This window comes from Polistes canadensis, unplaced genomic scaffold (genome assembly GCF_001313835.1).
Source record: "Polistes canadensis isolate GaletaPanama2010 unplaced genomic scaffold, ASM131383v1 scaffold_93, whole genome shotgun sequence".
NCBI classification, from domain to species: domain Eukaryota; kingdom Metazoa; phylum Arthropoda; class Insecta; order Hymenoptera; family Vespidae; genus Polistes; species Polistes canadensis.
The window spans coordinates 217,708-237,880 of record NW_014569640.1 but is presented as its reverse complement, the minus strand read 5'-3'; the positions used below and the strand labels follow the sequence as shown (position 1 = coordinate 237,880).

The following is a 20,173-nucleotide window of genomic DNA, read 5'->3' as shown; positions in this document are numbered from 1 at the left end:
ATAATATAACGCCTCATTGATCTTCTCGTATATATTTTTACTACAGAGTTTCCTTTTAACTTTTTCGAGAAAGAAAAGGAAGAGGAGGCTGCAATATCCAATGACTCCACGTGCAACTACCTACGCTTGTATCGAGAATACGTAATGAGGAAACCGTTCGATGACTTTAAGATGGTGATACACGTGATACACGTTTGTTGTATCGTTAAGAATTATAATCCTGAATTACGAAGGAACAAAGGACACGTCGTATTGCTAAAACTACGACTTGCAGATCTCCTCCTCTTCCAGTATATGTACTCAGTTTTAACTCGTTTCTATTAAGGGAAAATGAAACTTGTTAAGGGACACGATTGAACGAAAGGATAGAAAAATCGACGATTGCTTTCGTCGAGCGTTTGTTGTATTTATATCAATCGATGTTAACGAAGTCGAATTACTTCAATAAGTAAAACGGAGCGTTAGTGTTAACGTATATATACTCCGATAGCAATCATTTCAGAACAAGCTTTGAAAATAAACAACGATCTAATATAAGACATACATACGTAGAAAACGGGTATCGGTAAAATATGAAATGTAAACATTTCGAAAGATTCGTATGGCATCTGTATTTTTCCCAAGCGTTTTAAAAATAGTGTATTCACCCTGCTGTTCGTTTTCAAGTGTTCAAGATAAGCTTCATTAATCTAACCTACTGACATGTAACGGCGACTGCTTGCTAACGCGTATCTTCTTTTTATCCGACCTTTTCATACGTACGTACGACATACATAGTATCGAACGAGAAATTTTAACGAACGGAGAGACGTACCACGCGGTAATTTATGCGAGTTAAAAGGAGTGCTCTTGAACGCGCAGAGGTTAACATAAACTCGTACGCGTATATACGTTTCTCGCTCAACTCGGTAGGGGCCAAACAATACAACTAATTATCATCAATTATATCAAAGGGAAAGGATAAAAGAAATACAGTGAAAAAGAAAGAGAGTTAAGAAAAAGCAACGACAAAACAACATTCTAATGAGAATTACAATTATCTATAATTAATTTTCCAATTAAAAACAAACTTGTTCCAAATTTAAATAAATATCGTCGTACCAGTTATCTGATAGTTCAAGAATATTCATCACAATACGATAACATACAAAATTCAAATACAACCTTTTCGAAATTAGAATCAAAAACTGACAAAATTCCTATTGTTCGATAAGACGAAATTCTTTGAGTAAGAACAGAACAATGAGAAGAAAATATAGGAAGAAGCCGAGGGTACAAGGTACCGGTGCTATATACATTCTCGTAAAATATCTTAGCATCGTAATATCGACATCCTCGATATTCCTTCTGCTATTCCAAATACTTTGTTCGTGAAATCCGGAATCCGGATCGCGTTGCAATAGAAGAACGCGCCAAAATTCCAGGTAAATCGTTGGACCCTTCCGAACCTTTTCATATTCTCTCATGTCTCCCTCTTCCTGCCCTCCTTCCTTACGACGATAAATCGTATATATATATACGATATATATATAATACTAGGTCGAATATATAAAGAAGACTGGGAAGAAGATATTGAAAAAAAACAGCCGTTGGAAAGATAGAAAAAAAGATCAGCTGCTGTTAGTATCGGTAACATCGGTACAACATCGACGATCCCGTTTTGTAGCTCTCGACTTGTCGAACCCAAAGTAAAGGTTCGCGTTAGAATGTCGTGTCTGTGGCGTTGAGTTCGCGTACTAGAGAGGTAGGGTGACGTTGCGGATGATCACCATGGAAACGAAATGTGGACCTTCCCTCGAACCTATCTTTCCTACTCTTATCCCTCTCTCTATCTCTCTTTCTATTTCGCTGTGCGTCGTTCAATCCGCACCCCTCGCACACAAAGGACACCCATCGTCTCGGAACAACCCTGCGTCGTCCTCTTCGCTTTTTTACCTTTCATTTCCTCTCTCTTTCTCTCTCTCTCTCTCTCTCTCTCACTCTCATACAAACACACATACACATATACACATATTATAGCAAGTAGAAAGGAAAGCATTACTACACTAGACACAAGCTTTGCGTTCACTTACCGGTACGATCCTTGCTCGTTCACGTCGACGTTCTTCCTTCTTTTTAGCAGAGTCCTTCCTCCTCCGAGCTTCCTCGTTCTTTTCTTTTCTTTCTCCTCCTCCTTCTCCACCTGATACTTGTCCAACTTAGTTTCTTCTTCTTCTTCCTCTTCTTCTTCCTCGGGGTCGCAGCAAACGCTGCTCCCGCCGTTTTCGTCTCAAACTTCGTCTTCGTCGTCTTTGTTATCGTCGTGATCAACGTCGACGTTATCGTCGTCGTCGTCGTCGTCGTCTTCGTCAGGGTTTTCGTCGGGGTCGTCGTCGGGGTCGTCGTCGTCGTTACCACCGCTAACACTGTCGGTCGTATCCACGTTTAAAGCCAGATTTGCAGCGTGCGACTACGTCCCGTGCGGGGGCGCCGCTCCTTAATAAACCTTATATCTACCTTGCATACACGACTTACTTGCTTGCTTGCTTGCTTACTTACGTATTTCTTTGTCTTCGTTTTATTTCTCATTACCTTTATTCATTACTCATTTCTTTACCATCTTTTAAAGTTTATCATTTTAGGAAAAAAAAAATCTGGTTAGATATATAACTACCCCGTTTTAATGACAATATACGGCGATATTAGTTTCTCGCGCAAGATTCGACGAGGGCATAGGCACGATGAAAAGGTGAGAGGGAGAAAAGGTATACCTGAACATGTATGTATGTATTTATATGCACCCGTATGTGTATTTATGTATGTGTGTACTTGCGTGTGTCCAACTACTTTCTCTCTCTCATTTTTGTATCGACCTCCTATCCTCTCTTTCTCTTTCTCTCTCTCTCTCTCTCTCTCTCTCCTACATAGCTATTGACGAGATTGCATGCATTTATCCGTCCTTCCTATTTGCTCTTTCTCTCCTCCCCTCAACCTTCCTGGTATATTTTCTTCTTCTTTACTCAGTGCCGGAGTAACGATTTTAAAGTTCCCAGGTACCTCACACACGCTCCTGACGCGAGGGATTTTCAAAGTTCCAATATGGCTACCCTTTTATCAATCCTTCTTTCCTTCATATATTTTTCTATTACGTACACCTAATGCATACGAGTAATGTATGAAAAAAAAAAAAAAAACAAATAGAAAAATAATAATCTTAATTATCTCGTATACCCATAGATATGTCAGAATTTGACTGGCACGAAGTCATTTTCAGTTAAACCGAAAACGTATTCCATTCGTAACTGTCTATTAATTTCTCTCCCTCTCCTGCAGGAACCACTCCTCTTTTACCGACAACTCTCCGTATTACGTATATCGATTGTTCTGATGGCACACCAGCCACGACGAGAACGACGACGAGGACATGCGGGACCATCATCCCACATTGTCTTGTTGCACAGAGAGAGGTCTTCCAAAAGCGCATAATCTATCTCTCTTTCATTTTACTTCAAGATCGATCCGAATTTAAGAGAAACGATAGCAGAATCCCAAGCTTCTGCTATTATAATGCTTATCGTTAGAAGTCTTATCTAACGATAACGTTAGACGAGCTCGCACGCGTTTAATCTTCTATTTAAATATTCTTATTATATTTTTAATATAAAATATATGTATATATATATATATATAAATATCATATTAATTTTGAGCGATAATTATATACACATAAGAAGACACAAATGTTATCATGTATGTATTAAAATATACACAAAATGTACAACATAAATCGCATCTCAGCCGTCACGCAATATGATCAAGCGAGCTCAGCGGTAAAAAAATAGGATTTTGACGAATTAAAATGTTTTTTCTTTTTTTTTTTCTTTTTTTTTTGTTTAATTCTAATGCGGAACTCTCTTGATATATATGTATATATGTATGTATATATGCTTCGTTTTTCTACAACAAAGTACAAAGATAGGAAATGGCTTATCGCACCACAGAGTATGATGATCTTATTATTGCGCAATACATATTGTTCATAAATATCGGAAAAAGCGTTAAATAAGAAATAAATTAAATTTATTGAAGAGAAAAGAAAAAGGAATAAAAAACAAACAAACAGGGTTTTTACAATTTATACGTTACTTTTCCCCTTTACTATTCCACTTCCTCCTTCCTCCTCTCCTCGATGGTACCTTTTTATATAAATTACGTAAATATACTAATAATATACTTCGTATATCGACGGAACTATACTGATGCAATATGTGCTTTTTTTTTTTAAATGCACGACGACATCGAGGAACGATTAAAAGATGATTTCTTTCGCTTGTTTTCTTTTAATGAAGAAGAAAATATTGATAAAACTATCGAAAAGTTCATCGAGATGGACGACGAGATAAATACTGATCTTTATACAATGTAAAATACACAACGATCGTTCTCTTATAAATAACAATAATAATAATAATAATAATAATAATAATAATAATTTAAATTACATACTTTTTTGTTATTTATATAAAGTAGATGTATAAAATCAATCGAAAATAATAATATCATGTTATCCATCCTCCAACGTAAAATCACTCGTATATTGAAATTAATCCGGAAAGATTAACCCTTTTTCTCTTTTCCTTTTCCTTTTTTTTTTATTAAAAGAGTAAATTAATTTGTTATGCTCTTGAAATTCCTTTGATTTTCGTTCAAAGATTCATTTTGATTGTTCTTCTTTGAATTGTTTTTAAATATTCTTTGTAGAGTAAGAGAAAAATAATGATAAAAAAATGAACAGCAAAATGCATTAAAGACTAGTTCAAAATAATTCTTATCATGTCAATATATATATATATATATATATATCACTAATGATATATAACGTTAAAGTTATAACGAATAAAAATATTATAACGAATTTACAGAAACATTAAACAAATTTCAGTTTCCTTATTTCGTAGTAAGAAATATAATTGTAAAATAAAAATAATAGTAATAATAATATATAAGTAGAAATAGCTGTCAAATGAGATTGATAAAACCAAAATTTGTTATTAAAAATTAGTAATTAATGCGACAAATCAAATGTGTAACTAATATCAATAAGAAAATAATTTCTGTTTCAATTTTCACAATCATCTATAGATGACTACGTTATCTTATTAATAAGAACATGTAAAGCAATTTCATTGAAATTGCTTCTGTCTATTATTTTAAAACTGACTGATAATCTCGACGAATCTATTCATGCACTGAACATTCGAACGGAATCTCGCTACATTGAAAAATGTTCCGTGTAAGTATAATATTTGTTGTTACGATATGAAGACTTTAAATACTTAAGTACGCCATTGTAATATTCATTATCTGATTAGCGTACAATAATAATAATAATAAAAAGGGGAACCATTACGTGCCGTTCTGTTTCGAGTGGGTGCTACCGCTTCTTTTTCATACCTTTACGATACCCTTTGCCAAACCATCCGGGATTTTTAGCTGATGCCAATGGTGCATCAGCAATAACTAATTGTTCCGCTTCCTGTATGTGTTCATTTTCCGTTTCTAATAATACGGGATCGTCTCCGTTGCGCTGATAGTAGAGGCAAGTAAGGGAACCTTCATGTTCCATACAAAATGAACAAGCTGGTTTAGGTTTTGGTGTTTCTGTTGCATTAACATTGGGTATTTGTATGAATGGATAATAAAACAATGGAGTTAATTGAGGATACATGTACATGGGTGGGAAAGGTAATCCCATAGATAAAAATGGCAATGCAGTAAAGAAAGGTGCTGAGTAGGCAGTCATAGAATCAGTTACGCTTATAGGAGAGATACAGTCTTCTGTTTCTTTAGTTTCTGGTACGGCATCCTCGAGGGGTTGCTCGGTACTTTGGCGCGGGGATTTTTTCACTGTCGCTACTATGGTTGGCTCCTCCAAGCACGGTTGAGTCGTAGTGGGTAATTCACTGTTCTGCAGTCTTATAGCATGAAAAAATATCGGATCTTTTGCACGATTATATTCTGGAATATCCAATCCTAAATGGGTCATGACTTTTTTCATAACTTCGTCACACTTTCCATTGACTTTCAATACAGCGTTCTCGTCTTTCGGAGTCCATTGTAAATTGACGATATATAATGAAGGACGTTTGTGTACTGGCCTATCCATTTGCCATAGCCACGGATATTTTTTTAAAACTTTAAGACTAGAACCCAAACATAATATCACGTCAGCTTGCTTAGCAGCTCGAGTTGCACCGTTCCAATTGATCGGCCATGGTAAATTTCCTCTTTCTCCAAAATGTACTATTGAATCTTGCAAAGTGGAATTACACTTGTGGCATAATCTACCCGTACCATGCGAATATCTAGCTGTCTTTTCAGTAACATCAAAAATCCTCCAATATTCTCTAGACGGTTTACAAGTTCTACAAACTTCAACATACATGTTTCCATGAACTTCAGATAAAAGAGTGCGTGGTATACCACTACGCAAATGAAGTCCATCACAATTCTGTGATACAATGTGTTTTAATACTCGTGCTTTGTATAAAGCATACAAAGCCATATGTGTTACTGTTGGTTCAGCCTGACTCAAGTCATGGTTCCTATAAACGATCAATCAATATAAAATATGATTATTATTGTTACAAAATATATTATTCAATATATTATTAGAAAATAACTTTACCCAATATCTTTTCCCTGTTGCATTCTAGTCCATACACCATTGGTTCCTCTGTAATCAGGAATAGATGCTGCTGTACTAATACCAGCACCGGTATAAACAGCAAGAGAATTGGCTCTGCTAATAGCAGCAGCCAACCTAATACATTTTTCTTCCAAAATCTCTGGTACATCTTCAATTTCTTCCAATCTTGCTTTAACCCTATCCCTTTTCTCTTGTCTACAAAATTAGTTAGAAAGTTGTCATTAAAAATGATGTAAGATTAAAAAATAAATATATCCATGTTACAAAAATTGTCATATATAATATTTTCATAATATACTTTTCCTTTCGTCATATTTATATTATATTTGAATATAAATTCTTAATATATAATATCAAAGAAATGCTAAAAATACAAAGGAAATAAACAAATAATTTCGCCATAAGGTTCGCTCTAATTAGAATGAAATATTGAATAATAGCATAATTAGATATATCAACGCAATCGAGATTTTACAAAATGGCCATACCTTAAATTAACCTCCTTCACTACGTCACTACAAGAGACGAGTATATCCACCTCCTCCGGTGTTCTGTCAATTTCAGGTTTTTGCAGTATCGCAGCCACCTAAAATTGACGCCTGTCATTCTTTGCAGTGATTTGTTTACAACACTTCAATTTGAAAGGAACAGCCGGGCGAATGAATAATATTCGAAAAAGAATTTCAAGAAATAGTACGATATATGATACACGATAAAAGGTAGAAAATGTACCTTTTTGAATGTTGCTACTCGTTCATCCTTCGCTTTAAAAGACTTAATTACAGCGGAACGTCTTCTCGACGAGAACTTCTCGTTACTCGCCTCCTCCATCTTTAATCAAAAGGTGCGTAACAGTGCCGTATCAAAGTGTCCTGCTCTAGATCACCAAAATCATTAATTGATTTTAAATAAATTAATTACATTTTTATCGAATAATTGTATTATTTTTTAAGGTAATAAAATAAATGAAGATATTAACGATAAAATTCGACTTAAATTATCTGTTATTTCTTAAAATAGACTATTTATAATAAAAATCTGATTAATTGTATTTTTATAAATACGTAATTATCAAATATTTATTATATTTATATCGATTAATAAGAAATATTTAATGAAATTTATTATAAATTATAAAAATATCGAACAAATCTATAAGAAATAAGGGAATAAACGAAAAGTAAAGAAACATGGATGTAGAGTAAAATTTAAATTTCCTGCTCGTGTGGTTTTAGTCATCGTTGCTTTACAATCTAAAACAACTCTCGACAAGAGAGAAACTATATTTATTGTATTAAGTTCATATTTGTGCATCGGATTAAAAATTGAATGTACAACGATCAGACGATAATTATGTTGAAAATAAAATCTAATTAATTCGAATTTAGTTTGTTAGTAATGCCAGGTTTAGAAGGAAGTATTTCGCTCGATACGAGTCCACCCACGCACGGCCTAATGTCCGATGGAGTCGCTTCTGAAAACGTAAAAAAATTTCTCTTCCGATCGCGAAAAATACACGATAGCATACAGAACGACGAAAGTTTAGAAATTTATATACCAGAGGTAAGAAATTCATTACCAATGTAAATCTCTATTAATGTTATCTTGGATAATATTGATAAATTTAGTTTTCGCTACCGGTATTACGTATTTTGTTTGGTTAGAATTAAACGACGATGACTTTATATTTATATAATTCTTTTTTATAAATGATCTAATTTAAATAGTATCCAATAGTGAATGAAATATATCATCCTAACGTGTTTGTTAACTTGTTAAAATTTAATAATTACCTGTCATTGTATTTCATTTCAGATACTTCAACCAAATTATAATTATTACACTTGGCCATCTGCGCCAGTACTTGCTTGGTTTTTGTGGGAGCATAGAGAAGAGCTCATAGGAAAAAGAGTTTTAGAATTAGGTTCGGGTACTGCTCTTCCTGGTATTTTAGCCAGCAAATGCGGAGCTGTTGTAACTTTAAGTGACTCTGCCAGTTTACCAAGAAGCTTACAACACATTAAAAGAAGCTGCGAGTTAAATGGGATTTTATCACAAGTTAGAATAGTTGGAATAACTTGGGGTTTATTTCTTTCTAATTTATTTACCATTGGTCCATTAGATTTAATTCTTGCATCTGACTGTTTCTACGAACCAACATTATTTGAAGATATAGTTGTAACTGTGGCTTTTCTCCTGGAAAAGAATCCGAATGCTAAATTTTTATGTACTTATCAAGAGCGTAGTGCAGATTGGTCTATAGAGCATTTATTAACTAAGTGGGGCCTTACGTGTAATCAAATATCCCTTTCTACTCTTGGTTCGGATTCTGACATTGACATACACGATTTGATGCGAGATCATACTATTCACTTGCTGGATATACAAAAAGCAACTTGAGTTATTTTTTAATATCATGGGTAATACACGTAAAATATACAGAATATTTGTTCATAAGTTGCCATGGATCGTGAGTAAACATGAACTTAAATCGTACTTCAATAAATATGGGTATGTACATGAAGCGAATGTAATTTTTGACAAGAAAACAGGTTTTAGTAGGGGATTTGGCTTTGTCGATTTTATTGATAAATCAGTGTACGATAAAGTATTACAGCAATCTGATCATATTATAGACGATTATAATATAAGAATAAAAGAATACAAAAAATGATTGAAAGAAATTAAACAAGTCAATAATTACATATCTATTGATCATGGCTGAAAATAATGATTTTGATGTAACAAATATAGAAAAAACATTTGACAGAGCTGCAAAATATGTACAAACCATAGCGTCGGAACTAGATTCTGAACAACTACTTAATTTATATAGTCTATACAAACAAGCTACTATTGGCCCATGCAATATTCCCAAACCGAATTGGTATCAAATGCAAGCGAAACAAAAATGGGTAGCATGGAAAAGTCTTGGTGAAATGGATCAAGAAACTGCAATGAATAATTATGTATGTGCATTGGCCAAAATAAATCCTACCTGGGAAACAGATGCAGCAACAGAATCCCGTGCATGGATCACTGTTAGTAGATTACCTAATACAGAAAAAGAATTACTTGATACGGATAAAACTTTTCTTGATTGGATAAAAGAAGGTAACCAAGAAAAAGTACAAGAAATTTTGCTTAAAAATTCTACATTAACGAATATATTGGATAAAGATGGTTTGTTACCGATACACTGGGCAGCAGATCGTGGACATGTTGTAATTATCGAATACTTGATACAACATGGTGCCGATATTAATTCTCGAGATATTGATGGGCAAACACCTTTACATTATGCAGCATCTTGCGGACATGTAGATGTGGTTGAATATTTAATTTCTATGGGGGCTGAATCTGTAGAAGATAATGATGGTATGAAACCAAAAGATGTTGCTGATGAAAAAGTGCTAGCTATTCTTTAATTAAATATGATTATGTGTATAATTAAATTGTACTGTAGTAATGATTATATTCTTTAACTACTTCAATAAATTTAACGTGTTAATAATATTTTGGTAACCTTTACATTGTTTAGCAATTTATTATTATTATACTCTGATTATTTTGATAAGGAAACATTTTATTTATATACAAATAAATCCTTTAATAGTCCATTACATTCACAGCCTAAGCACTCCTTAGGTAAATGCATGATTTGTCATTTGCGTTATTTTCATAACAATATTATAATAAAATTAAATTAAATTTAAAAAAAAAAAAAAGAAGAGAAAAAAGAAAACTGATTACATATAATTTTTTAAATTTAAAAATACACTTTTACAGAATATAAGGATTCAAATACGTCTCTGAGGGAATACAAGATCAGCTGCCATTCGCATCTTAAAATGCATTGAATACCATTTAATTGTAAAAGCAATATTTTCATTTGTGATAGAAAAAATATTACATATACTCTCGTGGTTATTTGAAATAGTTAATTACTAATTGCACGATATTACATTGGAATAATACTAGAAGAAAAAAAACTTGATATAAGAATTGAACTTTTTACAATAATTTTAACGTAATCTTTCTAGTAATTTAAATAATATAAAAACATGTTATATAATTTATAACAAATAATACTCGTCTCATTGTCAAATGTACATTATCACATCTGCTAAATAATTATAAACTGTATATGATATAATGCAATATAACATAACATAGATATTTTTTTCTTTTTAATTGAAAGAGCATATATATATTTAAACATACGTGCTACTTCCAATTGCACTTAATTGTTCTATAAATTTCTCAAAATAAAGCTAATGGTGATATTATTTAACATATTTTTGAAAGAATATATATTGTATATATATATACGTGTTTTGTGCACAGATATTAAATTTGGCTATAAAACAACAAGAGTAATATTTGCTCATTTATAATACTCTTGAAAAAAGAAATCTAACATTTTCACGCATTATTTGAAAAATAGAATATTATACAATGTTAACCATCCATTGTTTTGTAATCATTCAATGATAAAGATCAAAAAATGCAAATAAGTTAAGGTATAAGATATTATTTTATATATGCATAATTCAAGTATAACTAACATGTACTTTTAATGTACACGCTTATACTTAAAACAGGGTCATTTAACTATACATATCACTCAAAAGCTCAATTCCAATAGAAATATTCACACGTTAGTCAAAGTTCCTTTTTATATGGACGTATCATTCACAATGTTATATATTAAAAATGATAATCTTATCAAATAGCTATAACTTGAATATTTTATCTAAATGCACTTTGCATTTTGTGCGCTTCGAGGGACGCGCGTTTAAAAGGAAATCGAATTTTAAATTATTTTTTTTCTTTTATATTTATGCTAATTTTCAGTTTATATATTTGATCTCTTAACAAAATGTATAAAATTTGATAAGCCATAAAAAAATATTTGTTAAGATATGCAAATCAGGTATAATATTTTTTAAAGAGTTATGCGTTACATAAATATTTCATTTAAAGTTCATAGAAATTGTTTTTCTAATCGCACAATATTATAGCATTACGCTAAGACACCTCTCATCATTACATGCAAAATAATCGATGATGCATTAATTGCTTTATCGATAATTACAAGGACCATCGTTTTAGATGGAATTTTTTAAAGATTAGTACTCTCTTGTTCGGATTTAGGCCGAGTTGAAGGAGGTGGAGGTGGTGGTGGTTGTGGCCTAGGAGGCCTTTGATGAAATCTTGGGGATGCTGGAACAGGTTGTTGTGGTGACTTAAGCACAACTACAGTTTCTGTTTGTGTTTGAACGTCAATAATGTTGCCTTCAGATTTAGTCCTTGAATGTGCCTTAGCCTGGTCTGGGACATCTGGTCTTGCAGGTTTCTCTGGTCGTTCACCATACAAAGACATAGACGAAGGTCGACTACCCACACTAGGACTTCTCTGCAAGTTCGAAGCTGTGTTGCCATTGCTCTCTCCTGGATTGCACAACACATTGCCATTTCCACGCACTTGTATTATACTGACCTGTTGCTTATCCACAGAGTACACGTGTGCCCTTTCCAAAGTAAGGGGCTGTAGATTTATTAAAATTACATTTTAATATTATTTAACATATTTATCTCATTTAAATACAAGATAAAATGTAACATGTTGTTAAAATAATATTTATAACTATTCTATACTTAGATTCATTACTAATTGTAAAAAACTGAAAACAATATTATTTATACGGCTTACACATTCCTATTTCACAATATCCAGGTTGCAATACTTGCTTTGAATTCGTATAGTAAATACATTATTACAGAAATACATTAAGGCTAAATTTGTCCACCAAATTAACTATTCTATTTCTTTCTTATTAAATATAAATACATTTGGTGAATCAAATTCGTTTTTCGTTAATAGATATACATAAATAATATATTATGTTACATACGTATACTTACTCCTGATTCGGTGTCTAAATTTTCATTACTCTGACGCGGTTGTTGTCTTATGAGACTTGACGGACGAACCAAACCAGCAGGTCGTTCAGGAATTGCTGGTTTACTAGCTCTGTCTCCTACATTTAAATTTGTTACATTGCTGCTATCAGATTTTTTACGTAATTCAACTGTATCATCTATAAGAATTTTAACAATTAAATGACATTATTTCGTTACAAACAAAAACTATAAAAAAATATGTATTAATTTTTAATAAATAATTAGACCTGCATTATGCGTTATGTTTGTAATATTTCTAGGGGCAGCAACTGGTCTTCTCCTTTCTAACGTAGACGGAGCAGGTTTTTCTGTTGGTAATGGCTTAGGTCTTGGCGAAGAAACATCCAAATTGTCAACGTCTACAGATGACTTGGTTTGAACGTTTTCTACACTATTTATTGTTTTATCAAGAGAAACAGGAACATTTCTTTTTTCAGACTTTTGTAACTCTGCATTTAATGTATCTAGTTTATATTTTTCTGTATCAACACTACTCTTAGCCAATTCAAACTGCGAAATATTCATTTCGGAAACATTTTCACTGTTATCCGAAGCTTGAATATCTACCTGAGCTTGTATTCCTTCAAATCCTATATGTTTTATTTCGATTTCTGGATTTTTTTCAACTTTTTCTACATTAGTTTCATGTCTCGTCAGTAATTCTGTATTAACTTCATGCTTTTGTGCCTTATACGTTGCCCGATTAAGCGTAGCTGACATTAAAGGTCTGGGTGGCTTATCTGGAGCCGGAGGTGGTTTATCATCACACTTCTTATCACTTTTATCAGGTGTTGTACCACTCGGTGGTGTTGGCGCTGGTTTATTTTTTCTACGAGCGGCAGGCTTTGGACTACCTTGGGGTGGACTTTCACCGTGGTCGCTCAGACTACTGTTAGAAACACAGCGACGCATACCAATCACTTGAGGTTCCAAACCATTGACTATTCCAATTTCTAAATCACGATCAAAATCTATTTCACCTGGGAAGAACCAATCTGCATATGTAATCAACTGATCCACAATAAGACTAGAAATACTTGTAGTACTCATATTCATTCTGAAATAATATGTGTGATATATATTTAATATATATATAATATAATATATAATGTAATAAATTAATTATAAATTAAAAAATATTCTATAGGAAAAATAAAAAAAAATAAAAGGTGGCTTACACTATTGTATTTATATCTTCTTGTGGACTCCAAATTAAGTTAGGACCAATAACGATCGCTATGTTTTGTGGTGACATTTTATTGATGTCTTGGTTTTTGCTCAATACTGCTAAAAATTTAATTAGGAACCGCAAGTTTTCTAAGTTTGCAGATGGAAGCTTGTGCAGTACTTCCCAAAGCGCACGTAATCTAGATTCATTTTGTGTTATTTTTGCAGCAGCCATCCATTCGGAGTACAACCTTTAAAAAGAAGTAATAAAATAAAAATGATAATAAAAATGCGTAATAAATAGAACGGTCTATATTAGGAAAATCACACTTACTTAAATGTTAATAGAGGTTCTGGAAGTTCACGTAAATAAGACTTTAATGCACCGGCGATAACATGGGGATCTTTGTATTCTAAAGCTGTGGATAAAGTCAAACAGCATGCATCTAAACTCAACTTAATTCTGCGAGATTTGGATGCAGCACCAGCTACTCTAAATAAACCCTCTTCTTCCATACCTAAACGCAATAATGCGGATACGCATAATTGTATAGGTAATGCTATTTTCCTGTTTGTTACTCTAAGATGTTCTTCAAGAGGATAACCATAAACAGGTTTCATTTCGTTATTATCTATAAAATGTATACACATTTTAATATAATCAAGGAATCAAAAAATCAGAATCAAATATATCAGAAGTACCAAATTTATAAACTATATACTAACTGATATAAGTTTCTAATCCAGGAATAAGATCTTCAAGACAGTGTAAAACACTTGCGTGATATGCTCTTTGTAATTTGACATATTGTATGATGGTCTGCGCTAGTTCTGTTTCTCTTGACATCAATTGAAACATTTCTGCAGCAAGTTGATCCCTACATTGTTCAACTTTAGATTCAGCCTCTTCTAAATCTTCTCTTAAGCTATCTGCTTTTGTTGCACCGGTTCCTACATTCATAAATATGTAATATGAAGTAAACATTCTTTTTGGATTATGAAAAATCTTAATGTTTCTTTTTAAGCATATAAATTACTAAAAAGATTTATTCATTACCAGCATTATGCTTGCTAGCTTGTTGATAGCGTGTCCTTGCACTGTCCATGTCCAAAATTAATCGTGCCAAATTTCTCTTATGTTTCAATATATTTGGAATGTCAGTATCTAAGATATGTTGTAATGGTGCTGCAACATATTGTTCAACCTTTGCTTCATGTTCAACAGTCTCATTAGCTAATGACATTTGTGTCTTTCCACATTCTAAAAGAGTAAAACCCATAAGACCATCTTCTGTAGCATTTTCTAACATTGTTTGTCCAAGTATGTATTCGGGGCATTTTCTCTATAATAAATATACATATTATTGTATACGATCTTACTACAAATACTTTAAATACTATCATAAATAAGAAATAAATTCTATATGCTTACTTTAACAAATAAACGAATAACTATAGACAAACCGATCACAATAGAATTATACTTGACAATATTAAATATATATAAGCGCTTTACTGTTATAAATATATTAAAATAACGCATATAATCTAGTGCATAATTAAATGCATTTAGATAATTTTGTTTTTAAATAAATTTATTAAAATTTACCAAACGTTTTTCCTTAAATGCAGGTTCCTGCGCAATTGCTTGATTAGGTGGATTACCAAGTCTTTTACTTAAACCGGTAAGAGCTGCTCTAATTTGCTCTACGTGTTTGTCTGCAGCTTGTAAATCATCTGTAAGAACTTCTGTTTTGCCCGCTCTATATAAAAGAAGATACATTAATCGAACAAATAAATGTGAAAGTTGATAACGCACAAGATCGATACATATGATTTGAAGTGAAAATGTTAGTCGATCTAAAGAGAAGAGGCTTTAACAAGAATAACTCTACTTTTGGGATATCCTGACTCATGGTTTATTTTAGTGCATGCTCTTCAATCTTCCTTCTTTTGCCTGTCAATAACCTTTGAACGTGCAATATCAATAATACTATAGAAAACATATATTATCGATATTTGTTATAAAGTTAGTAAAAAAAACAAAAAGTTTAGTTTCTAATGATTGAACAAATATCGTATTACATATTATCTTCACTTTAGATATTTTTTGTCAAGAAAAAAGGAAAGTAGATAAAATTTGATAAGTTAGCAAAGAAAAAAAAAAAAGAAACTAGATTGACTTTTTCGATTTCAAGGTAAATCAATCGAAAGATAGAAAAAGATGGAGAAAGTGTGGGATCTGCTTTTTTAAAGTTTAAAATATAAAAAAAAATGAAAAAAAGAAGAAGAATAAGAAAAGAGATAGACGATTACCTGGAAAAAGTTTGATCGGCGAGCTGTTTAACCCTGAAAAATTGTTTCTTCATGGTCGTTGATTTTTTGGTTAAAACAATCGTTGGTGAAAATCGTGTCGAAAAATAACTTCCGTTTAAAAACTAATCTAACTGTCTAAATAAAGTGTTCACTTTGTAATAACCAAGGACAATGTTATTAAATTTAACTTGTTTCACGTACGTTCATCTCTTGTTTGATTATTTTCCGATATGCTATAGGATAATTTTTGAATAGAAGGAAAAAGGAAGGAACGATCCTTCGTATCGTAGCAAGGGCGACCGTCCGTCATAATGTTTCAACTATGATCTCACACCCCGTGCGAAAGGCGTACAACAGAATTTTCATCGGTCTATTCTTATGCACCATCAAAGCGATAACCTCGCCGCGCTACGAATAAACGAACGAACGAACGAACGAACGAATTATAATTTAGATAATCCTATCGGAATAAAGTTACACTTGACGATGAACACTTTTTTTATATTTAAATGTAAACTCTGTTAAAATTATAAACGAATATAAATTTTCGGTTCTTTTTTACGATATAAACGATCGAATTTGTTACGAGTTATACGAACAACGACTACAAGAGTTAACCACTTTGACGATAAACACAATTTCTTATATATTTAAATATGAAAAATATATATAAGTGTATATTTATATATATATATTTTTATACGCAATTCGCGCTCTTATACTATAAATGACTAATTATAATTTTGCTTAGAGCACGACGAATAACGAGTACAAGCCGCATTGTTACTCTTTCTCACTCTAACTAACTTATCTTGTCGACGACGACAAACGACTATCGACGATGACAACGACAACAGTGACGGCGAAGACGACGGAGACGACGAACGCAAGTAATCGACTGAACATTGCCGCACCCTGTGTACCTCTTCACGATTGCCACCAATTGCCATTAATGTGTCTTGAATGCATGCCGCTTATTTCTTTTTAAATAACTTCAGACTCTTCAAATAATCGAGATTACAAAATGGCGGAAAATTTGATTTTTCAATACTATCTTATGGACATTAATAATTTTCGTATTATTTCCATTGAACATTTTACTACTATTATTGTGTATATATATATTTACGTGGTATTTATAATCAATTGTTTAAAATTTTAATTATGTATAATAATATATTTATAAGAGATTCGTAAAAATTTAATTGTAAGTTTAGGAATAAGCATGGAAACAGTATGAGAGTTTGATATGGGCCACGAGGCTGTAAATAAGTAAATCTATATATAAAAATGAACTTTTTTAAGAATTTGTGAATATTTCATTGTTCGGGCGTATCTAGAGATAAACGTTATGAGAATAAAGAAAATATTATAAGAAAAAGAAAAATAATATAAGAGATGTTTATTATATACGAAGAAGAGAATAAGTGATAATAAATAAAACGTTTCCGGCAATTTAGCTAAATCAAATCTGTCTACCTATAAAGAGATAATAGGGAGTAGGACAGAATAATAATATACATGAGAATTCACCAAAGCGAAAAATTTTCCGTTGCAAAATGTCATTGAAAACTTTTTCACAATAGCTAATCTAATAATTTATTATTCTAATTAACATACCAAGCGTAATGTAAATGACGTAATTATTATCAAAAGGGCCAACATTATGTAAGATATATGCAATGCGATGTATTAGTAACCATTTTATGATAGTTTGTGTTATCGACGTGTTCGAGTTGAATCATATTTAAAAAAAATAGTTAGCATGCACCGACAGAGTTGAAAAAAATAAGATGATGAATTTTAATTCTGCATGTACAACGCTAGATGACGCAGTGATACACCAATGTGATTGTTTATGTATTGAAATCTCATATACTAACTATGCCTAACTGGGCGCGCGCGGCTCGTGAAACAAATTAATTATTTTAAATAACAATTTAAATAAACATCTATGCCAAACAAAATTAATAATTAAAATGATAAGAAACATATATAGAAAATTTTTAATAGCTATCGCAATGATGTAATGGTATTCCTTAAAGTTGCGTATGGAATCATTTTTGGCTTATGGGTCGAACAATGTACGAGATATCATTTAAACAGATAGAATACATAAAAATATTTTATATATATTATAAAGAAGAACACCACACACACACACAGTTTTTCTTTGTATAGGAGGGTTGAAAAGTTCTGAGTCTAGCATGTCGAAGGCTGAAAAATTCAAAGCCTATCATGTAAAAAATATGTTAATAGATATGTAATAGTTATTCAAATGTATATACTTTTAAACAATCTTAAATATAAGTAGAGTGCATTAGAGTATTAAAATAATCGGTAATTAATCGATAAAAGTGTCTATTGTTGTGTAAAAACTCGGAGAATATGATCTATGTACCGAATGTATTGATGAATAATGCATCTAATAAATCAAATTTAAGATTATAATGCTCTTATTTTAGTATTTTCATGTAATTATTTAACCGGTCCTGCGCAGAGATAACTTCGAGAGTAAAATTTTTGTCTAATGAAACATAAGATCAAAATTAATTAATATTCAAAGTGGAATAATAGATATGTAATATTTTAAAGTAGGACAATAGATATGTAAAATTGTAAAGAATATATTACAAATTTGTAAGCAACATTATCAATGATGTATAAAGTGATATCTTATTAATGATTCTTTAGAAAGAAAAAGCCTATTATCTATCCATTGCTCTTTTATAGATCGCAACTTAAATTTCAACAATTTGGGACTACTCCCTGATATCTGTAAATACATAAAAGTTATTAAAAAACATTATAAAGTAATTAGTTTCTTTATATTAAATGGATAGAAGGAATAACGGAAAGGAATAGAAGAATATGATATTAATTAGGAAGTTAAAAGAAACTAATTACAATTATAATGTTTATTATAAGCGGTCTTTGGCTGGATTTCACTTGCAATAGAATGTATAGCATGTAAAATATGATAAACATTATACTGAAAGTAAAATACCATTGCCCGGGTCTAACCACGAGGAGGTAACCGCTTCTGAAGACCCACGAGGGATGTGCATCCTGAAGATGTCCACATCCGAATTAAATTGAAATGAAAGAAAATGATCTAACTGAACACATTTTTTAAGGAACCTCATTCTTAGGCCCCACCCTAAGAGTTACATCCAAAAAACCTTACAATAATTATCGAAAATAAAGAGAAAAGTTTGAATGCCAAATAACAAAGTGATAAACGAGGAATGCAACATGAATAGAATTGAAATAACATCGATGATTTTACTGAAAAATAACACACCTTAGTATAATTTCAATATATGCACATACGGGAATTGCAAGTTACAAATATTTTTAATTAAATCATTTTCAATTTACCTAGAATATAATATAATAAAAATAAATGTACATAATTTATGGTGTATATTTGTAAAAAAAAAAAAAAGAAAAGAAAGTGCATTAAAAATAACTATCACATATATATGATGCTACGGGGAAAACAATAAACGGATTAAAAAATACTTCATTTATTTGTTAAAATAATTATTTCATACTACCATTTTTACCATAACTCAGTCCTCTTTCGATCCGCTTCCTCCCTCTCTTACAATTAGACGGAATTCTGCATCATAGTTCATCCTGCGAACAAAATATTAAAAAGAATAGGAGAGAAGGAGAAAAGTGAGACTTTAAAGGTGAAAATTTTCCCCGATTGGACTAATCCACTATTATGAAGAACCTAGAAGAAGTATAGAAGAAAAAGTAAAAAAGGGAAAGAAGTGGAGAAGGGATGATAGTTGGTGGGTAAATTCTAGGTAAGGACATGATTTCTCCCTATCATTGGGGGGAGGAAAAAATCATGGCTTGCATGGGCAGGGTCGCATCCCTGAAGTAGACCTTTCTTCGCAAAGAAAGAATCTACCCGCTACCCATTGGAAAAAAAAATTGGAAACGAACCTGAAAAAGAAAAAGAAAGGATTATTTTACATTTGTAAAGATGCAATGAATGCATCGAAAAAGCATGTTCCTTTT

The 20,173-nt window shown here is 31.9% G+C and overlaps 5 protein-coding genes across 6 annotated transcripts in view; 2 read left to right on the top strand and 3 right to left on the bottom strand.

Annotated features, from left to right (window-relative positions):
- Positions 1-2,160, bottom strand: part of LOC106787130 (caskin-1) — a 49,015-nt gene extending 46,855 nt beyond the window's left edge. Inside the window, exon 1 of the mRNA XM_014749244.1 lies at positions 2,073-2,160. The gene's annotated coding sequence lies outside the window, so the exon portion shown is untranslated. The remainder of the gene's footprint in view (positions 1-2,072) is intronic.
- A 2,778-nt stretch (positions 2,161-4,938) lies between these two features.
- LOC106787131 (NAD-dependent protein deacetylase sirtuin-7) lies at positions 4,939-7,552 on the bottom strand. Its single transcript, XM_014749245.1, has 4 exons — positions 7,421-7,552; positions 7,177-7,274; positions 6,668-6,883; positions 4,939-6,584 (listed from the first exon to the last, which is right to left on the bottom strand). Exons 1-4 carry the CDS (start codon positions 7,517-7,519, stop codon positions 5,414-5,416), a joined length of 1,584 nt encoding a protein of 527 aa, XP_014604731.1. The 5' UTR covers positions 7,520-7,552; the 3' UTR covers positions 4,939-5,413.
- Positions 7,553-7,919: 367 nt separating this feature from the next.
- Positions 7,920-9,191, top strand: LOC106787132 (methyltransferase-like protein 23). The gene is made up of 2 exons (XM_014749247.1): positions 7,920-8,251; positions 8,504-9,191. The coding sequence occupies exons 1-2, from the start codon at positions 8,087-8,089 to the stop codon at positions 9,086-9,088; spliced, it is 750 nt and encodes a 249-aa protein (XP_014604733.1). The 5' UTR covers positions 7,920-8,086; the 3' UTR covers positions 9,089-9,191.
- Positions 9,192-9,292: 101 nt separating this feature from the next.
- Positions 9,293-10,204, top strand: LOC106787133 (acyl-CoA-binding domain-containing protein 6). Its single transcript, XM_014749248.1, has one exon. The coding sequence runs from the start codon at positions 9,406-9,408 to the stop codon at positions 10,114-10,116; it is 711 nt and encodes a 236-aa protein (XP_014604734.1). The 5' UTR covers positions 9,293-9,405; the 3' UTR covers positions 10,117-10,204.
- Positions 10,205-11,513: 1,309 nt separating this feature from the next.
- On the bottom strand, positions 11,514-17,059 carry LOC106787128 (rho GTPase-activating protein 44-like). Of its 2 annotated transcripts, XM_014749241.1 has the most exons (10): positions 16,139-17,059; positions 15,432-15,585; positions 14,880-15,165; positions 14,549-14,773; positions 14,157-14,454; positions 13,834-14,073; positions 12,883-13,712; positions 12,617-12,792; positions 12,192-12,239; positions 11,514-12,107 (listed from the first exon to the last, which is right to left on the bottom strand). In XM_014749241.1, exons 1-10 carry the CDS (start codon positions 16,189-16,191, stop codon positions 11,814-11,816), a joined length of 2,604 nt encoding a protein of 867 aa, XP_014604727.1. In that variant the 5' UTR covers positions 16,192-17,059; the 3' UTR covers positions 11,514-11,813. The 2 variants fall into 2 exon arrangements, with proteins under 2 accessions (XP_014604727.1, XP_014604726.1); XM_014749240.1 differs by having other exon boundaries at positions 11,514-12,239.
- Between the last annotated feature and the right edge of the window lie 3,114 nt (positions 17,060-20,173).

Bases quoted from the DNA above. Each gene is read 5' to 3' on its own strand.
- LOC106787131 (XM_014749245.1), bottom strand. From the start codon at position 7,519: ATGGAGGAGGCGAGTAACGAGAAGTTCTCGTCGAGAAGACGTTCCGCT. The intron at 7,275-7,420 runs GTACATTTTCTA...CGTCAATTTTAG, and splicing joins GAGTAGCAACATTCAAAAAG to GTGGCTGCGATACTGCAAAA. The intron at 6,585-6,667 runs GTAAAGTTATTT...GATCGTTTATAG, and splicing joins CAACAGGGAAAAGATATTGG to GAACCATGACTTGAGTCAGG.
- LOC106787132 (XM_014749247.1), top strand. From the start codon at position 8,087: ATGCCAGGTTTAGAAGGAAGTATTTCGCTCGATACGAGTCCACCCACG. The intron at 8,252-8,503 runs GTAAGAAATTCA...ATTTCATTTCAG, and splicing joins TAGAAATTTATATACCAGAG to ATACTTCAACCAAATTATAA.
- LOC106787133 (XM_014749248.1), top strand. From the start codon at position 9,406: ATGGCTGAAAATAATGATTTTGATGTAACAAATATAGAAAAAACATTT.
- LOC106787128 (XM_014749240.1), bottom strand. From the start codon at position 16,191: ATGAAGAAACAATTTTTCAGGGTTAAACAGCTCGCCGATCAAACTTTT. The intron at 15,166-15,431 runs GTAAATTTTAAT...TATTTATTATAG, and splicing joins CATTTAAGGAAAAACGTTTG to AGAAAATGCCCCGAATACAT. The intron at 14,074-14,156 runs GTAAGTGTGATT...TTCTTTTTAAAG, and splicing joins GAACCTCTATTAACATTTAA to GTTGTACTCCGAATGGATGG.